General features: G+C 48.2%; 1 protein-coding gene across 1 annotated transcript in view; it reads right to left on the bottom strand.

Annotated features, from left to right (window-relative positions):
* Window positions 1-728: 728 nt before the first annotated feature.
* The window catches only part of POFUT2 (protein O-fucosyltransferase 2), a 34,107-nt gene continuing 15,331 nt past the window's right edge, over window positions 729-19,504 (bottom strand). The window contains exons 5-9 of the mRNA XM_075001495.1: window positions 18,144-18,210; window positions 14,275-14,400; window positions 6,200-6,380; window positions 1,818-1,941; window positions 729-1,603 (exon numbers count right to left, since the gene is read on the bottom strand). Of these exons, the coding sequence (XP_074857596.1) occupies window positions 1,450-1,603; window positions 1,818-1,941; window positions 6,200-6,380; window positions 14,275-14,400; window positions 18,144-18,210 (652 nt within the window). The 3' untranslated portion in view covers window positions 729-1,449. The remainder of the gene's footprint in view (window positions 1,604-1,817; window positions 1,942-6,199; window positions 6,381-14,274; window positions 14,401-18,143; window positions 18,211-19,504) is intronic.

The raw sequence follows: 19,504 nt of genomic DNA, 5'->3' as shown, positions 1-19,504 counted from the left end.
GCCGCCACACTCCACAAGGCCCTGCGTGACAAGCCTGTTCTCTCCTACAGACAACCTCCCAACCTTATGAGGATTCTCATGAGCAACCACACGCTATACCACAATAATCCCAATCCTAGAACTTTTCCTTGCAACAAGCCCCCTTGCAAACTTTGTCCACATCTCTATTCTGAAGGTACCATCACTGGACCTAACCACATTAATTACAGAATCATTGGCACATTCTCCTGTTCCTCAACTAATGTCATGTATGCCATCATACGCCAATCATGTCCACATACTTTGTACATAGGACAGACTGCAAACACACTTCAAAGAATGAATGGACACAGAGCAGACATCAAAAATCTCCAAATACATAAACCTGTCAGCCAGCACTTTGATGGAGTGGGCCATTATGTTAAAGACCTGAGAGTGTGTTCTGCAGAAGAGAGTCTTTAACAATCGCACAGAAAGAATGTTGGGAACTAACATTCGTATTCAAATTCGACACATTAACACATGGTCTGAACAGGGACAGCAATTACCTGATCCATTATAAGGACTCTTTTACATACTTTGATGTTTAACCTAACTCTTAACTTCCCCGCCCCATATACCTTCTGCCCACTCTTCTGATTTGCTAACCTTGATAACAATTTTTGGACCTCTGTGCTTTATGTATTGAGTCTTATCTGGTAAGGTTATGATGTGAAGAAGTGGGTCTGTCCCACAAAAGCTCATCAACTAATAAATTATTTGGTTACTCTTTAAAGTGCTACAGGGCTGCTTTTTTGTTTTGATAAACTGTAGCTATGTTGCAGTGCTAAAAACCCAAACAAAAAACAAAACAAAAAAACCCCCGACATCTATTTCAGAGTGTTTGAGGGAAAACATTGCTGCCACTTCCTAAAACAATACCTAAATCAAATGTTTACAGAGCAAGTATATTGTTGCTGGTGTGCCAGAACAATAAGAACTGAATCCTTACATCACTTTGTTTTGACCAGTTATATCAGTGCCTGACCAGGTATTACTACCCTGCTGTGCTTAAAACCCAGATTCTGAAGTTATATCTAGGCGGTGGGTGCTATTTCAGGATACGGTGGTATCCTGAAATAGTTGCCTGCATCTATGTAATGTACAATCTCAAAACAGTTTTCAAAATAGCAGGCGTGCTATTCTGACATCCCTGTACACCTCACTGACTGCCTCGAAATAAGTCTTTATTTCGGTATGTGGCGCTGTTGAGACAGTGCTACATGCTGAAATAGCTTATTTTGAAATCTACTCAAAATAAGCTATGCAGTTTGCATAGCGCAAATTACGTAGCTTATTTTACGCTTACGGCACCTTATAGACATAGCCTGAGAAAAGACCAGAAAGAGGAGGAAGTAATAGCTTAGCTGAAAAGATATGCTGTCTGTGGGTGTTCTCAGCCACTTACTGTAGTCCTTTAGAGTGGCTTTCCTAATAAACAATTTTCCAATGTGTTGGCTGTTCACAGTTTCTCTCTTTCGCACCACAAAATCGATTATAAGTTGTCTTGGGGTCAAATCCCAGGATCTCCCTCTCCTCGTGAATCCGGAAAGAAAATGTTGAAACTGATGTGCCTATAAAATACCTATGAAAAACAACAGAACTGGAGAAGGGTTTGTTTTTAAGATAAAATTTTTTTTCCAATTCCTAATCTATTTTTAGTGGGTTACTTGCAATCAGAAACACAAACATCCCTGTAACTCATTCAGTCACATTTTAAGCTTGCAAGATTCAACAATTTTAAAATCTGACTTCAAATACAAACTTAACAGACACACAAAAAAATCAAAACTAGCTACCTAGCATGTGCACAGATCCATTGATCAATAATTGCTATTCCTCCATCTTTGTAGAGTTCTAGTTCCTCCCAAGTGGGTTCAAACCTCACCATCTCAGGCAGTAATTTCTTGAGCTCTTCGGTCTCTGAAAGAACAAAAGTATAAGCCACCCAGCACAATAACAACATTTGAAAAAAAATGACTAGCGATGCCCTATATATGTTTCACTGGACAGCTGGACAAAACTGGCTGAAAGGTTACAAAGTAGATGTAGCTCAACATTTTCCTAGGACTTATAAACACCTCTTGCTACATGCATGGGTCGCTTTGGGGAATAGGTGTCAAAGAGTGTTAGACACACATTGCATGGATGAGATAGCAAATGCTGATGGAGCGAGGGAGCCTGGAATTGAGACCTGGAAAATGGATGGTACAGGCTGACTCTCTCTATTCCAGCACTCTCTCGTCCAGCGCTATCTGACATTTTACTGAGCCAGATGACCCTTGGTCCCATAAAGTTTTTTTACAGCCACAAGTACTGACTCTCAGGGTTTGGTGCTCTTACTTACCTGTAATTTACCGCTAAATGTCTTCTAAGAGCCCAGAAAGCAGTGGGTAATGCTGCTAGACAATACTGACCTCCCATACTTCAGGAAATTCACTCGTTTGGCACCAGTCAGGTCCTGAGGGTGCCAGACTAGAGAGGTTCAACCTGTACTATTAGTCTCACTTTCTAATCCCACAAAAGCAACAGAGAATGACTGCACATCTGGACTAAATGTCCCAATGACCCTCCCTCTCAATGTTTTTTTAAGGTCACCTTTAAAATCATATGAATAAGTTGCAGAGAAGGGGAGACAGAAGAGAAAGAAAAGACAAAATACCCACTCCTCACGAAGAGAGACTATTAAAAACAATGCAAAAAATACTTTCCTGTGAAAAATTTAATGCGTATGTGTAGCCAACCAGGCTTGGGTTCCCCAGAAAAGAGGCTGCACCCAGAAGGCGAGTGCTATATTTGGTTTATTGAAAGCGCGTGATACCCGCGGCGGGAGCCCCGGAGACGCCACAGTCACCCGTGGGGGAAGACCCAACACGCCAGAGCCTCACTCGGGGAGAGGCTCTGTAACAGGCCTCCTAACACTAGCTGATAAAGCTGAACTCATTAACATAAGATTGCCTAAAATTGCCGATGCTGTTCTTATCACTACCTCTTGTGGCCTACAGCCAGCGTAGCCTTGAAGTCTTGGCAAGCAAGCCTTGTGGTAACATGGTAAACGTGTACTGCTTTGTTAGCCACGTGAAGGCAAACTGCTCCTGACTCTTGGGATGAATGTCAATAGAGAGAAACGCATTGGCCAGGTCTATGACGGCATGCCACGGCAAGGCCACCACAGTGATGCGCTCCAGGATGGTAACCATGTCCAGAACTACGGCTGTTAGCTCCGGGGTTACCTTATTGAGTTCTCGATAGTCCACTGTCATGCACCACGATCCATCCGGCTTCTTCACTGGCCAGATGGGGCTGTTGAAGGTGCTCAGCATGGGGCGAATAATCTCCGCCTGTAGCAATGCAGCAATAGTGTCACTGATCTCATGCTCTCCTCCAGGAATGCGGTACTGCTTGACTGACACCGGGGTCTGGGGAACCGGCAGGCGCACAGGGTCCCATCTGGGATGTCCCTGCAGTAGGGGCTCCACAGTTCTGATTGCCCAGATGTATCGGGGGTGCCCAAAGGCAAACAGCTCATACTGCGTATCCACACACCGGCCATGCAAGACATCCATTCCAATGATGTATTCACCTAAAGGTGCAGCCAGCACAGTCACCCGAAAGGGAGGGGCTTTCCCCAGCGTTAGGGTGACCTCCACCGAATAAGCGGTGGTCTCCGCTCCTCCGAGGCCCTGCATGACCACCGCGTGACCCACAGTCTGGGTAGAATGCAGAATGGTCACCTCAGCTCCAGTGTCTAACAGAGCTAGCACATGCTGTTCCCCTCCCCGGGAACACCTGATGGTTAACGGGACGAATGGGCGCCAGTCCCCCTCCACCCTGTTGCACCGCCACAGCCTGTACCGCAGGGGACCTGCCTCCCCGTCACTTCCTAGGGGGAAGGGTCCAGTCAACCGGGGCGCTGGGCTCGGTCCTCCCCCCAGCTCCTGTACCTTTCTGGGGTGCCTGAGTCTCGCCCGCCCTCTTGGAGGCACCCACATCCTCACTCTGCTGAGTAGGAGGCAGTTGTAACCAACGCTTGTACAAGTCTGGTGTTGGCAAACCACTGATCTCCTCACGGGGGACTCCTGCCTTCAGCAAGTCCATCCACCTGGTTCTCCGGGTCACCTGAGCATGCCCTTGCTCCTGTCCAGGGGCTCCCGCCCGCCCGCCCACCTTTTCCTTTTGTGGCGTGGACCGCTTTTGCGCCTATGACAGCCTCTAACTGCATTGACGTTCCAACCAAGTCACCTACATTCCCGCCCACTGCCATGACCACGGCCATAAGGGAGGCCTTCAGCTCGAGGGGGGCAAGGCATAACAGAGTGGCCTTGATGGATTTATGGACCCCTATATTGTCCAGTCCCATGTCGACAAAAGCCACAGCCCACGCCATGCCCAGCTGTCGCAGCGCACTCACCCCTTCGGGGATCGTATGCCAAGGCCTCACCAGTGATTCCAGTTCCCCTGGGGAGGGTAGACCTGGTCCACCACCGCAGTCAAGCAGCGGTACAGGGATGGCGCTTCCATGGCATTTCCCTGTGCATCAGTAAGACCTTGCATAGTCTGCAGCGCCTGTCTGACCTGTGAATCCTGGGACAACACACCCATCTGGTAGAGTTCCACAAGCAGCAACAACACAGTGTTGCCCGCGTTGTCCCATACGCGCACTAGCCAGGCCAACAGGCCTTCCCCTGGCTCCTGCTTAAAACTCTTCACCATCTCCTGCAACTCACTTGTCTTAAACATCTGCCAGACCTCATTGCATCAACCTCCTTCCGCCCTCAACTCCCGAATGGGGCGCGCCTGTCTCGGGTCGGTTTGCACAGCCTCCCCGTTCACCTCCTCCTCCTCCTCCTCAGATGAGGAAGAGCTCCAAATGTTACCATCCCAGGTCTCAGGGTGCCAAGTGGCTAGCGCAAGGACCACACGCACTTGAGCCGTCGACACCGGTTCTTTCCCTAATTTCACGCGCCGCCGATTTGCAACTCTTGCTGCCAACACCTCACAACGACGGGTTAACTCTTGCGTCCTTTCGGACTGTGAGGTAACCACCTCCTCTGCTATTGGCCATGCATCCGCCAAACCGCGACATTCCTGCTCCTTCCCTGCCAGCGCCTTCTGCAGGCGGAGAAGCTCATGATCCAGAGCCCAGAGGGCAGTTAGGAAAAGCCATGCTACCTCTCCCACTGCCCTTTTTTCCATCCGTGGCCGGCAGCTCAGCCGCAGCCGACGCAACACCCCTTCTACCTGTACTGGCGTCACGCCTGCCGCCTCCTGCAACTCTGGCCAGTCTGCCGGGGCTGCCCAACAGGCCACCATCCGCGCTACGGGCCCCCATCGATCTGCTGAGGGCCATCCTCGTATGCGCTGCAGGGACAGAGCTGGCTTCCCTGCCTCCCCCACTTTCAACCAAAAAGGCATCGTACCTGGAGAACCCTGCTCGCTGCGCCAATTGTAGCCAACTAGGCTCGGGTTCTCCAGAAATGAGGCTGCACCGAGAAGGCGAGTGCTATATCTGGTTTATTGAAAGCGTGTGACACCCGCAGCGGGAGCTCTGGAGACACCGCAGTCTGTTGGGTCTTCCCCCACGGGTGACTGCGGTGTCTCCGGGGCTCCCGCTGAGGGTGTCATGCGCTTTCAATAAACCAAATATAGCACTCGCCTTCTGGGTGCAGCCTCGTTTCTGGGGAACCCGAGCCTGGTTGGCCACAGAATTAAAAATGCTATTTTAACTTGTCTAGAAAATGAGTTTTATTCTCTCTCAGGACAGTTACAGCATGCCCAGAACCTCCCTCCTTTATCAGTAGGCCTCACCCCTACCCTTGAGAAGCCAACACCATGGCTAAATAGTTCAGTCTCCTCACTGATATACTCTGATCTACCACTGCTGCCAGTTACAGCTAGTCATGTTGATTGTGCTCTGTGGACACGTGCTCCCTGGGAAATGAATCACGATGCCTGAGGATGGTCAAAAAGCCTGCATGAAACACTAAGTGACCAGTGTCTAGGCACTACTAATTTGGGATGGAATCGAACAGTCAGCATGCAGATGAGAGGCTCCAGAATGCCTTTCAATTTCCTGAGATGTTCAGTGTCAGGAAGGCTATCATTATTGAATAAACCATGATGACCAATCTCTATTGTGAAGTAAACTCAAGAATTAAAAAAGGTTTGAAGAGCTGCATACCTTCCACAATGGCATCAGTGGCTATGAAAACGCTCTCTAGTTCATGAATCTCCATGAGGCTGCGGATTTTTTTTACCGCTCCATGAAGACTTGGCACATCTTCTCTGTGACCCCAGATGAAGTCTTTTCTTCTCAGGTGAACCCCAAGGTATGGGCCTCCTTTAGCAGTACCCAGCTTTACCTGTCAGGGAACAATCAGCACATGGTGTAATCAAATACACTGGTATCAACTGAGAATGAAAAGGGTCTTTGTACACAAACACTTGTATTGCAAGTATTAAATCATTGTGTTAAGCCAACTGAAGTGAGGAGCTCTTAGGTATGTGTTGTTTGGGGGTCCATGTGCTGAGCTGTTGTTTCAAGGGCTGTGGGCTGAGGCTAGCAGTTGGAAGCTGTGAGTTTCTTAATGAAGCTTTGAAACCTGTCCCTTTGTTCATTCAAGCCTTAACCAGGGAGCAGTGCTATGTGCTGGCTGCACATATTGCTGCTGCAGTTTCTGCTGCATCTCACCCAAGCAGTCCTCCTCCTCCTCTGGAGGGAGAAGTGTGATACCTCCCATGAAGAGGACACCCTCCAGGCTGCCTCAGGGCATCTTTGGCACCTGCACCCTTGGGTCATCAAGAGTGTCTGGCAATACACTACCAGCTCAGACTGGTGGGACCAGCTGGTCAGGGAGCAGTGGGATGACCAGCAGTGGATCCAGAATTTCCACATGTGAAAGGAGTACTTTCTGGAGCTCTGGAGCTGACTCGTCCCTGACCTCCAGAGGGAGAACACCCCCTGCAGTCTGCCATCCCCCTGAAGAAGAGGGTTGCCATTGCCCTCTGGAAGCTGGCCACCCTTGACAGATACCATTCTGTGGGGAACCAGTTTAGCATGAGGAAGTCCACTGTCGGTGCTGCCCTCATGCAAGTAAGGAACTTCCAGACTGCAAGCCCTGTATGGTGGGGGACATAGGGTGTCCGGCCCAAGGGGGACCCTTGGGGAACAGGGGCAGGGTGCGACGGAAGGATGTGGAAGGGGAAGCCCTGCCCTGGGGGACTGTGCTGTCCCACCTGGACACAGTCCTGCGGCTTGTGGGACACCCTCTGAAGGACTGGAGGGATCCTGAAGAGCTCAGAGGAGGCGGAGAACACCCTGGGGCCAAGAGCTCAACCCTTCTAGACCCTCAGCCGTGTGTCCCGCCTCCTCTGCTTGCAGATCACAAGGGCCATACCCTCCCTCCTGCAGCAGAGGCTCGTCCACCTGGCTGATATTGATGCAGTCATGCCTGGATTCGACGTCCTGGGTTCATCAACTGTTTCAGGGACATCGATGGGACCCACATCCCCATCCAGGACCTGGACCACAGTGCAGCACAGTTCATCAACAGGAAGGAGTTCTACTACATCATGACACAGGCCTAGTCAATTACTAAGAACACTTCATAGATGCGTACATCAGGTGGACAGACTGGGCACATGACACAAGGGTGTTCCACAACTTCAGCCTGTTCCAGAAGATGGAGGAGGGCACTTATGTCCCCTTCCAGGAGCTGGCCAACAGAGATGTGGCCATGCCTTTGTGTATGGTGGGGGACACTGCCTACTACCTCATTCCTTGGCTCATGAGGCCCTATACTGGACACTTAGACCCCACCCAGGAACTCTTGAATGCTTGCCTCAACCAGGAACATATGCAGGTAGAGTACGCCTTCTGAAGGCACGTTTTCACTGTCTCCTGACACACCTGGATGTGGGGGAAGACAATGTCCAAGTTGTGGGGGTGTGTGGCTCAACCTTGCTCCTGACAGGGGGCCACCCACCAACCATGCCTATGAAGAGCCGGGCGTAGCCTCCATCTGCCAGGCCCATCGAGAGGGGCTGTGGATCCCAGAGGCCCTGAGGGAGAGATTCTCTCAGGGACCCCAAAAACACCCCCAGGGCACCACCAGTGGGGACCTCAGGCCCACAGCCCCATCACAACCCCATGCCCCCCACACCCCCCTCAAGAACGAGGGATACGAGGGTAGTGCAAAAATAAAAACTTTACTACGAATGAAACAAAATATGTGAAAGCTCATCTGGGATATTAACTGTGTACAGGGAGAATGGTTGACAAAATATATACATGGGGGAGCACAGGATGGAGGGGCAGGCACCAGAACAGAGAAGGGGGGGCATGGGACAAGGGAGCGGCAGACTTCAGTCCAGGCATGGGGCAGTGGGCCGTGATCCTGTGGTGGAGCAGGACGCTGAGCAGCCCCAGCCATTGGGAGCCCCTTCCACTGTGGGTTCAGTGTCCCTGCTGAGGCTGGGTTGGGGCTGGTGGCATGGAGAGATATGGGTGGCAAGGGGCTGAGGCAGGGTCAAGCTCAGCAGGGAGGTGGGGTGGGGGAGTCTGGGCAGCAGCAGGGTTGGGCTCAGTGGAGGTGGTGGCGGGGGAGAGCTGGGGAGCAGGGGGTGGTTGAGGACAGGAGCCATTGCATGAGTTCCAGGACAGCTGGTCCTACCAGATGGCAGTGACGGCATCTAGGCAGGACATTAGCTGGTCCCATGCTCATGCCTGCCACTCCCAGTCCCTTGCCCACCATGCCTTGTCAGCCTGCAGCCGCTGCTTCCGTATGTCAGCAACCCACACAAGGCCCTCATCCTGGCAAAAGGCCCTCTGTCCACGGGCCCGCCCACCCCACAGCGAGACACCACTGCATCCTGACACTCGTGGTTCTGGTGGCACATTCAGCTCTGGCTCTTCCCAGGGAGCTGACTGGCCCCAGTGGAGAGATGGAGCTGACCTGGCTCTCCGATGGTACAACTGGAAGGAAGACAAGGAAGAGAGATGGTGAGTCCTTCCTGCCAGATGCCCTGCCCCACCACCACGCACTCATGTAGCTCAGGGTGCTGTGCATGGGTGCGGGTGCTACCTGCATCCTGTGGGCATGCCCACAAGTAGAGGGCCGCAGTCCCCAGTGGTGTGTCTGGTGTCAACCCATTGCCCATGCAGCTGCCCTGCTCCCAGCTGTGTCAGGGGCAGGCAAGCTCCCCCCTCCTGGGGTCCTCCACTCATGGGCATGCCCATGGAGCTGGCAACAGGCTGGCGCCCGTGCCAAGGCTGCATGGTCAGATTAGGTGGAACACAGCACCTTGCATACATGCGCAGGTGCTGAGCTCACAGAGTGGGATCCTGCCCAAGCTGACCTGGTGGGGCTCGCAGCATGCCTCACCCTTGCTTGCCCCCATGCCCTGGGGTGTGCACCCTGTGGGTACTCACTAGCAGGTACCTCAAATACCTTCAGGGAGGCCCCTGGAGGTCCAGGGCAAATCACCAGGGTCCCACCACTGGCCAGGGATGCAGCGTCACCCTCCTCCTCGTCCAGGATCACAGGCTGCTACTCATCTGTGTGGGACTCCAGCTCGAGGTGAGGGGGGGAGGGAGGGAACGAACGACTCTTCAACCGTGTCCAGGGGGACGGGCTTGCAGGAGGGGAGGTGTCCTCTGCTCAGACAAGCTCATACCGCTCCTGGTAATATGGGCAGCTTGGCCATCGTGCCCCCAACTGGCAGGCAGCATCCTGGGGACAGGGTATACCCTTCCTGGGGCTTTCTGGTCTTTACTGGAACCTGCTCCATAGTCTGGATGGGGTGACTCTGGGCCACCAGCGTGGTGGCAACCTGGCTGTAAGCCCAGGGCTTTTTTCCTTTTGGCAGCTGGGTTGAGAAACACCGTCTCCTCTGCCCGAGGCTGAGCCGGTCCCAGATCTCAGGGTCGGTCCAGGATGGCACTTGCCACCTCCTGACCATGGGTGTGTCCTGGGCCTCTTCCTCCCACTCCCTGGAGGGGCCGGGGACATCCTTGGGTAGCTGGGAAGCCACCACGTACCTGGTGTGGCTTCAAGGGGTGGCTGGCAGCAGGAACACGTGCTGGCTGGGCTGCTTGCACACTGGCTACTTCCTGGCACAGGGTTTCCACAGCTCCCGTACCTCTAAGGCTAGCTGAAGGTACAGAACACAGAGCTCTGATTGGGGTGGATAGGGTATCTCCCGGCTCCAGCTGGCCAGTGCCACTGTGGACTCCTCTGTCGAAAGAAGCCCCCAGCTGGAGCATCTGAGATAAGTGGGAAAGGGTACAACAAAGGAGGACCACTCAATCAAAAGGAGAAAGTAGGCCAATCAGCTTATTATCTAAGGTGTTTGTACACAAAAGCAAGAAGCCTGGGAAACAAACAGAAGGAATCAGAGGCCCTAGCACAGTCAAAGAAGTATGAGGCGACTGGAAAAACGGAGACTGTGTAGGATGACTCACATAACTGAAGCACTGTCATGGAAGGGTATAAACTGTTCAGGAAAGACAGGCCAGGAGAAAAGGAGGGGTAGTTGGGATTTGTGTGAGAGAGCAATATGATTGTTCAGAGCTCCAGTTTACGGAGGGAGAAGAGACAGTTGACTGTCTTTGGATTAAGCTCAGAAGTGGAAGCAACAGAGGCGATGTGTTTGGTGTCTGCTATTGGCCACCAGATCAGGTAGATGAGGTAGACGAGAATTTCTTCAGACAACTACGAGAAGTTTCCAAATCACAGGTGCTGGTTCTCATGGGAGACTTCAACCACACAGACATTTGTTGGGAGACCAATACAGCAGCACACAGACAATCCACAAAGTTTTTGGAGAAGGCTGGGGATAAACTTCCTTGTACAAGTCCTGAAGGAACCAACCTGGGGCCATGCGCAGCTGGACCTGTTGCTCACCAACAGGGAAGAAATAGTAGGAGAAATAGAAGTGGGTGGAAACCTGGGCTGCACTTATCATGAGATGGTAGATTTCAGGATTCTGACACAAGGAAGAAAGGTGAGCAGGAAAATAAAGACCCTTAATTTCAGAAGAGCAGACTTGGAGACAACTGATGGACAGGATCCCCTGGGAAGCTAACATGAAGGGGAAAGGAGTTCAAGAGAACTGGCAGTATTTTAAAGAGGTCTTATGGAAGGCACAGGAACAAACTATCCCAAAGAGCAGTAAAAAAAGTAAATATGGTAGGCAACCAGCTTGGCTTACAAGGGAAATCCTTGGTGAGCTTAAACTCAAAAAGGATGTGTAGAAGAAGTGGAAACGTGGACAGATGAGTAAGGAGGAGTATAAATAAATATGGCTTGAAAATCCTGGGGGATAAACAGGAAAGTGAAAGCATGACTGGAATTGTAGACAGCAAGGCATATGAAGGGGAACAAGAGAAGCTTCTATAGGTATGTTAACGATAAGAGGGTTATCAGGGAGGGTGTGGGGCCATTACCGGATGAGGAAGGTTACCTGGTGACCTATGATGTGGGAAAGGCTGAAGTACTCAATGCTTTTTTTGCATCAATCTTCACGAACAAGGTCAGCTCCCTGACTAGGGCACTAGGCAATGTAGTATGGGAAGGAAGTGGACAATCTTCGGTGGGGAAAGAACGGGTTAAGAGGTATTTACAAAAGCTAGACACACACACATCCATGGCTCCGGATTTAATGCATACAATGTACTGAGGGAATCTGCAGATATCATTGCAGAACCTTTGGCTATTATCTTTGAAAACTCGTGGCAATCAGGAGAGGTCCCGGATGACTGGAAAAAGGCAAATGTAGTGCCCATCTTTAAAAAATGAAAGAAGGGCAATTCACAGAAATATAGACCGGTCAGCCTCACCTCAGTCCCTGGAAAAATCATGGAGGGAATCCTCAAGGAATCCATTTTGGAGCACTGGGAAGAAGGAAAAGTGATCAAGAGTAGTCAACGTGGATTCACCAAGGGCAAATAGTGTCTGATCAATCTGATTAGCATCTATAATGTGGTAACTAGCTCTGTGAACATGGGGAAGTCAATGGATGTGGTATTCCTTGACTTTAGCAAAACTTTTCATACAGTCTCCCACGATATTCTTGCCCATAAGTTAAGGAAGCATGGATTGGATACATGGACTGTAAGATGGATAGAAAACTGGCTTCACAGATGGGTCCAACAAGTAGTAGTCAATGGCTCAGTGTCTGGTTGGTGGTCAGTTTCAAGCAGAATGCCCCAAGTATTGGTTCTAGGGCCAGTACTGTTCAACATCTTTATTAATGACCTGGATGAGGGGATGGATTGCAACCTCAGCCAATTTGCTGACAACACTAAGCTAGGGGGTCAGGTAGATATATTGGAGGCTAGGAAAAGGGTCCAGAGTGACGTAGACAAATTGGAGGATTGGGCCAAATTTTTTTTTGATGAGGTTCAACAAGGACAAGTGCAGAGTCCTGCACTTGGGACAGAAGAATCCTACGCACTGTTACAGGCTGGGGACCGACTGGCTAAGTAGCAGTGCAGCAGAAAATGACTTGGGGATTACAATGGATGAGAGGCTGGATATGAGTCAACAGTGCACCCTTGTAGCCAAGAAGGCTAATGGCATATTGGGGTGCATTAGGAGAAGCATTTCCAGCAGATCTAGAGAAGTGGTTATTCCCCTTTTCTTGGCTCTGGTGAGGCCTCATCTGGAGTATTGCATCCAGTTCTGTGCCTCCCAGTATAGAAAGGATGTGGATGAGTTAGAGCGCATTCAGTGGAGGGCAACGAAAATGATTAGGGGTCTGGAGCACACGACCTACGAGGAGAGGCTGAGAGATTTGGGCTTCTTTAGTTTGCTGAAGAGAAGACTGAGGGGTGATTTGATAGAAGTCTTCAACTTTCTGAAAGGGGGCTCTAAAGAGGGTGGAGAGAGACTGTTCTCAATGGTGACAGATGACAGAGCAAGCAGCAATGGTCTGAAGTTACAGAGTGAGAAGTGTAGGTTGGATATTAGGAAAAACAATTTCTCCAGGAGGGTGGTGAAGGACTGGAATGTGTTACCAAGAGAGGCGGTGGAATCTCCATCCCTAGAGGTTTAAGTCCCGGCCTGACATAGTCATGGCTGGGATGATTCAGATGGGGGTCGATCTTGCTTTGGGCAAGGGAGTGGACTGGATGGCCTTCTGGGTTCCCTTTCAGCCCTGGAATTCTATGATTATCTTTTTGTCAAAAGAGGCATTCTGCCTCCAAGGGGAGTGATGGAACTCTCCCAAGAAACCTGCTGCATTCTGTCAACTGATTCTCAACAGAATGCTTTTTAGGTGTGGACACGCCATGAGTTTTGTCAACAAAACGCTACAGTGTAGACGTAGCCACTGTGTTCTGAGCTTGCGTTTGTCTGTTTCGAGGTCCATGTGGTGAGCTGGTTGTTTTGGAGGACAATCTGCTGAGGCTAGCAGTTGAAAGTTGTGAACTTCTTAATGAGGTTTTGAAACGTAACCCTTTGTTCTTTCATGAAGCCTTAACTGGGGGCCAGGGCTCTCAGGAGCTTCAGCTAACAGGGAGTCTCACGGGAGAGTTTAGAGGGGCTAGATAAAATTGTCATTATGTAAAACTTTTAAACTAAAATCCAAACCACCTGATTTACATAAAAATCCTATCAAGAATTAATTATCTGTAGGAGAGAATGCAGGCAGATGCTCAGCAGTGCACTTTGCTTGAAGTACTTTGGAACTCTGCTTAAGAACAAGGGCAGCTTTATGTGCTTACCACATCGAAGGAGGGGTAGACTCGGTTATAAATTTACAATGGGCAGGCTTCTGAACAAGGCAGGATGGTTCAGACCGGGATCTTGGGCTGAGGAGCTAGGGGAATTGGCTGGACCTCTCTATTACTATTTCATGAGTGGCTAGGAGCAGTCATGTAACTCAACTGGTTCGTTGCCTGGGGATGGCTCTGTGAGTGCAGAAACTGGAGAAGTCTGCAGTTTGTCACTACATGACAAATGTGAGAGGAAGCCCATGTTGGTAAGCCAGGGGGCTCAGCAATAATCCAATTCCAGGTTGCGCCCCACTGAACTGTCACAGCAGGACCATATGAAATCTTGAAGTGCTTCTCTCTCTCTCTCTCTCTCTCTCTCTCTCGCACGCGCGTGCACACACACGTCGTTCCAGAGAGGGAAAAACTGTAAGGGCAGACAGACTACAGATGCTGAGTGCTGGAATCACCACATTCAGAGTTAATTCCCAGTACCCCTCAAAGTGCAATCAAAATACTAAACAGACCATGAACTACTTTACCTTCATCTGTGTCCAGTCCTCATTGTAGTCTGTCCTGTCTGCCTCATCAGTGGATTGAAGATATTTCCTCCTAAACTCATCCCCCACCACACGCAGGTGTTTAGCGAACACCATACTTCGACGGGTCTGTCAGGATAAAAGGAGCTGCTGAGTGACTGACTGGGAGTAGGGAGAGCGCTATAAAATGCATGGGAGTAACTGTTTCCATTCAGAGTTCCTGGAATGGGGCTACTTTTAAACACATTCCTGCAATGCAACAATATCCAGCACATAAACAGTACCTTTTGTCAACCGGTGGATAACTGCACTTACATCCCACTTACACAGATTGCCACTGTACAAGTACCTTTTTACAGCTAGACCTACAGATAGGGAAATAGTGATTTTAAATTTTTGTACAACACATTTCAGCATATGAGAGCATGTACTGTATTTATTTTACTAACTAATATATTATCAGCACCTAGTCAATTGTTAATGCATCTGTTACACAAGTGTCCACAAGGGTCATACACAGGGTTCATCAGCCATTTCTCATGGCAGAAGAAAGATCTAATACGTATTAGCACTTTGAATCCTCAAACTAGGAAAGCTCTATTTTGATGGAGGAAATAGTTTTCAATGAGGTTCCTGTTAATTAAATCCAGTTGAGAAACTAGTTAAGTAAATATTCTGATGTTACAAGTAGTTTGTTCAGAAATACACAGTGAGTCAGCCAGTGAATTGGATGGGATTAAAATATAGGATTCTACATAGCTCTCCTTTCATCTCTCTAGCTGCTCCACTATCTTAAAAAGGCATTTCTGTACCACATCAAGTGCAGTAGTAGTACAGCCCATCTTTCAGAAAGACAACTGCAAAAAGACTTGTTAACTTGCAAAATTAATATTGGAATTAAATAAGTTCTAAGTGACATGCCTCTGTCCACCAAAGCCCCAGTCATATTAAAAGAAAAACTGGCAAAAATTAAGCTACTTTCTATACCTGAGGATGTTAATATATTTCAAGTGTATTTTGCGATACATTTATCACCTAGAATCGAGTAAGAGCAAAAGCCTCGTCAATGCAAAAATAGGGAAGTCCTCCGTTACTGACTTCAGTGAACCACAATAATCAGAAGTTTAATCACATTCTTGATTTATGAGCAAACTGATTTAATGAACACTGTATGAAGATGCACTGAGGATGCTTTGAATTTATTTTCAAGACAAATAACATTTGCGCTTGTTATGAAAGCTTCTTCTCTTGTCAGAATGGTAAATTTTGACAGGGCTAGTCTAACCTACAGTCTGCCCCGAGTAAGGTACTACGGATAACTGCGCCACTGTAGAAGCAGAGCAGGCCCTCTTTTCTACTTACTCTAGCAGTAAGTGATGCTTGTTTGCTTCCTTTTTCTGTTACAGCTGATTGCCCTGAACTCCAGCCATAGCAATGGCTGGGCACAAAGAGAGCAGAGCCAGGGCTCCTTCCCCTCCACATTGGCTCCTCATAGCTGAGAATCAGACAAGCAGCCACTAGGTAAGCAGCCTGCTAGTGCTTCTAATGAAGCAAGATGAAACAGAACTGCATTGGGATTATTCCTATGTGTGACCCTCTCTCACAACCACCACCACAGGGCAGCAGCCTGCAATTACCGGCTTTTTCTCTGCCTATTATTGAAATAAATAAATAAGCACAACACAAAGCTGAGACACAGAACAGTGAAAATGGAGAGTGTTTGACTCCAAGAGACATGCATGACTTATATAGAAGTCATTATAAACATAATCCCCAAACCTGGGAAATTAATTTACTTAAGGTCACTTGGTATGTGTGTGCTCTAAATGCTACAAATTATATAAACAAACAGAGAAGAAAGTAGTGAAATAATTTCAGAAGTTTGCCTCCACTGCATAACTGGTGGTTCCTCCTTTACCAAGATATTTGTAGCAGTCAGACATCTTTGTCACCTACCTAGCACCCTTTCACGTTCCTTTCAGTTTGCTAAGGTCTTTAAGAGCATTCTTTTTGTTGGGCTGCTCTCGATTAGTGAATACACAAAAAGTACTCAATCCCACAGATTAAAAACCACAAGAAGTCCTGTGGCACCTGTAACAGTTTCCCCTGTCAACCCCCTGTGGGTCCCTGCCCTTCCTGGCGGTTCTCTGTTGTGCCTCGGAGACTCCTTATCTGCCTAGGTCTTTCCAGAAGCAGGCATCTCTGCTTAGCGAGCCATCCTCATCATAGACAAGTCCAGAATGGGGAGGATACACCCAGCCCCCTTGCAGGCCTTCACCTGCTCCACGGAGGTAACCCTCTGGGGAAGGTTGGGGGTAGTCCAGTCCCGCCGCCCTCTACCCTGGACTCTGACCCTGGGTCCCTAAGAGGACAAGACGTAGCTGGAAGGCCCTTCAACCCTGCCCCAATGTAGCAGCCTCACCCTGGGCCACTTCGCCCACCACTGCTCCAGCCTTATCTCCGGTGCACCTTCCAAATCTTTCCCCTCTGCTACCAGGCAGGGAAATTTTTATAGGAAGTTCAGGACCTCAGCTGGCCATAAATGCTCATTAGACACAGCTGTGGCTGACTTCTAACAAGGCCCCAGCTGCCTGCCCTAATTGGGCTTACTCAGGGAACAGAAAAGCATTAACCCACCATCCAGCATATCTGCCTTCTAGCAGGCTCCTGCAGCCTACAGGCAGCAGTCTGCCACACACCTTATAGACTAACAGATTTTTTTGGAGCACAAGCTTTCATGAGCAAAGACACATCTGACAAAGTGGGTCTTTGCACATGAATGCTTATGCTCCAAAAATCTGTTAGTCTGCAAGGTGCCACAGGGCTTCTCATTGTTTTTGTGGATACAGACTAATGCGGCTACCCCTCTGATCAAGCTAGTGTAGGCTTTCAAGGTCCATTGTGCCTCTGTTAGAGACAATATATTATCAATTTTAGAAATTATGATCCAACCACATCTGTTATTATGGGAGATATTTTCCCTCACAAGTAATTAATATTTTTTTCCTAAATTACCCACGAAAATAATTCATTAACCGAGCTGACAGTATTACTCAGTCTTCATCAAGCATCTGTGTGCTTGCTGAATTGATTCCTAGGATTATAATTTTTTTTTACTCTCTTAAGCAACCTCATCTCTTTTTGAAAATTGGAAAGCAAACGTAACATCAGAAAACCAAACCCAGCAAGACTGTTTAACTCATCTTCAAGTTTGAAGAAATTCATGTATCCACACCAGAAGCTCTCTGAATTGTGTAAACAAAACTAGTTCTGCTTCGCAAGAAATGTGAAATAGAGAACATTCAGTCCATTATAATCATACCATATGCTGTTTTCTTATTGCTGAACCACTGATTCCAGTGACAAAAACCTCAGAATCACCATCTTGATGTCCCCTTTTAAAAGGCTATGGTTGGGTATTTCTGAAACCCTCAGGACTGATTTAACTCCACTCAATGAACTCCAGAATTAGGCCACTGTTTCAGCATTTTGGAAAATCCCAGTTGAAATGTTTATAGGTTCAGGCTTGTACCTGAAAGGATCTGTGATTAGAGCCCTTCTGACTTCAACTATCCTCCACACAGGAGAAGAGGTCCACCCACCCATGCCCCACCCTGCTTCTTGCAGGATTGCAGCCATGGAGGCAAAACACTGGAACTATGCTAAATTCCTCTGCAGCAGCACATGAAACATTCTATGTCTGACACAGCAGACATACATCCTGGCTCCATCAGGTGGCAATATATATAGTCATCTGAGATTGGTTTAATCTCAGAGTTAACAGCAAAATCATTAGCAACACACAAAGTCAGTACTAAGTTTTTATTAATACCAAAAAGTAAAGCTGGAGAAGCTAAATAGAAAATACTCACATTCCAATAATCTCTCCCTCCATAGTGGTCATGAAGAAGGTTTTCAGCTCTGTCTAACATCACTGACCTATTAAAAATTGTAAAGCTGAGTGCAATTCCCTTAGAAATATAACATACGTTACTGTTTCCTTATATTGTACCAAGGAAAGCAAAGATTGCCCTCTCTGTGCATAGTAAACATTGAGAGTGAAACACTTTCCTCATCATGCTGTATTTAAAGTAACATGACCCTTGGCTTATTTGTTACAAGGAAGGCTTCCCAAACGGTGGCACAGGGACCAGAAGGGATCAATGCAATGCTGTGTGTGAGAACAGTGCTAGCTCTTCTCATTACTAATATTAAATAAAAACTCTCCTAATATTACTTTCCCGTCTATGAGCTTATTGCCACAGAGCTTTGAGGGAACATAAATGGTATGCCTGATGGAGTGTGACCCTGTGGGGATACAGATTCCACATAATTGACTTATTTTTGTGCATCACCCCTCCCCCGCAACATAGAAAAATGTTTGTGAAAGAAATCTGTGCAGGAATATGCACCTCTTTCCTGGCGATCCAGGCAGCATTCAGCATTCCTGAAGCTGCCTCAGAGATGCAAAACATTGTGGTCTGTGTCTACCTATGTGCGAGTTCATCACTATCAAGAATGGAACTAGATGTGCATGTGCGCACACCAACAAGCGGCAGAAACTCTCCCTCTCGATTGCTAGTGTGGCTCATTCAGGGTGGGAAGGGGTACGGCTTTTCTTACGCAAAAGGCAGGCTCTGTCCCCCAGACACAAATATAGCAGCCTGCCTGCAGTGACACCGTCAATGTTCCAACTAATAGTTAACTGCTCCCATTTTCAGTAAATTCCCTCGAGGATCACAAAATCTGAAGTTTTAATGCCCCTACGTTGGCAGAATTAAGGATATAAAATTTCTTTTAATAGGTTAACCAGCTAAACACTAGGTGTAACCAGTTAAGCAATTCAGCAGGGCTGTGTGTACTCTTACCAAAAAATCTGAAACACCCATGCTAATGGCCAGATAGAAGAATACTAATGAGGCACTGAAATGTGTATTCAGCGCCTCAATAGCATGCCACCAGCCGTGGCACTTCAAAATTGCTGCGTTTCACTCCTGCACGGCTCGGCTACACGGGGGTCCTTTTAAGGTCCTCAAATTACAATACAGAAAAAGTTATAATGTCAATGTTTCCTAAACATTTGAAAGTTAAATTATAATCACTTAGTAACTAATAAACTGCATTTGGGAGATTAATTTAAATTGTATCTGAGAATACCAAACATATATTAATAATAATTAATAGCATGTCTTTTTAAATTTCTCAGACTTTCACAAGTGCACCATTGCCCTGG

The sequence above is a fragment of the Carettochelys insculpta genome, chromosome 8, assembly GCF_033958435.1.
Source record: "Carettochelys insculpta isolate YL-2023 chromosome 8, ASM3395843v1, whole genome shotgun sequence".
Lineage (NCBI taxonomy): Eukaryota > Metazoa > Chordata > Testudines > Carettochelyidae > Carettochelys > Carettochelys insculpta.
This window is presented reverse-complemented; position numbering and strand designations above follow the sequence as displayed.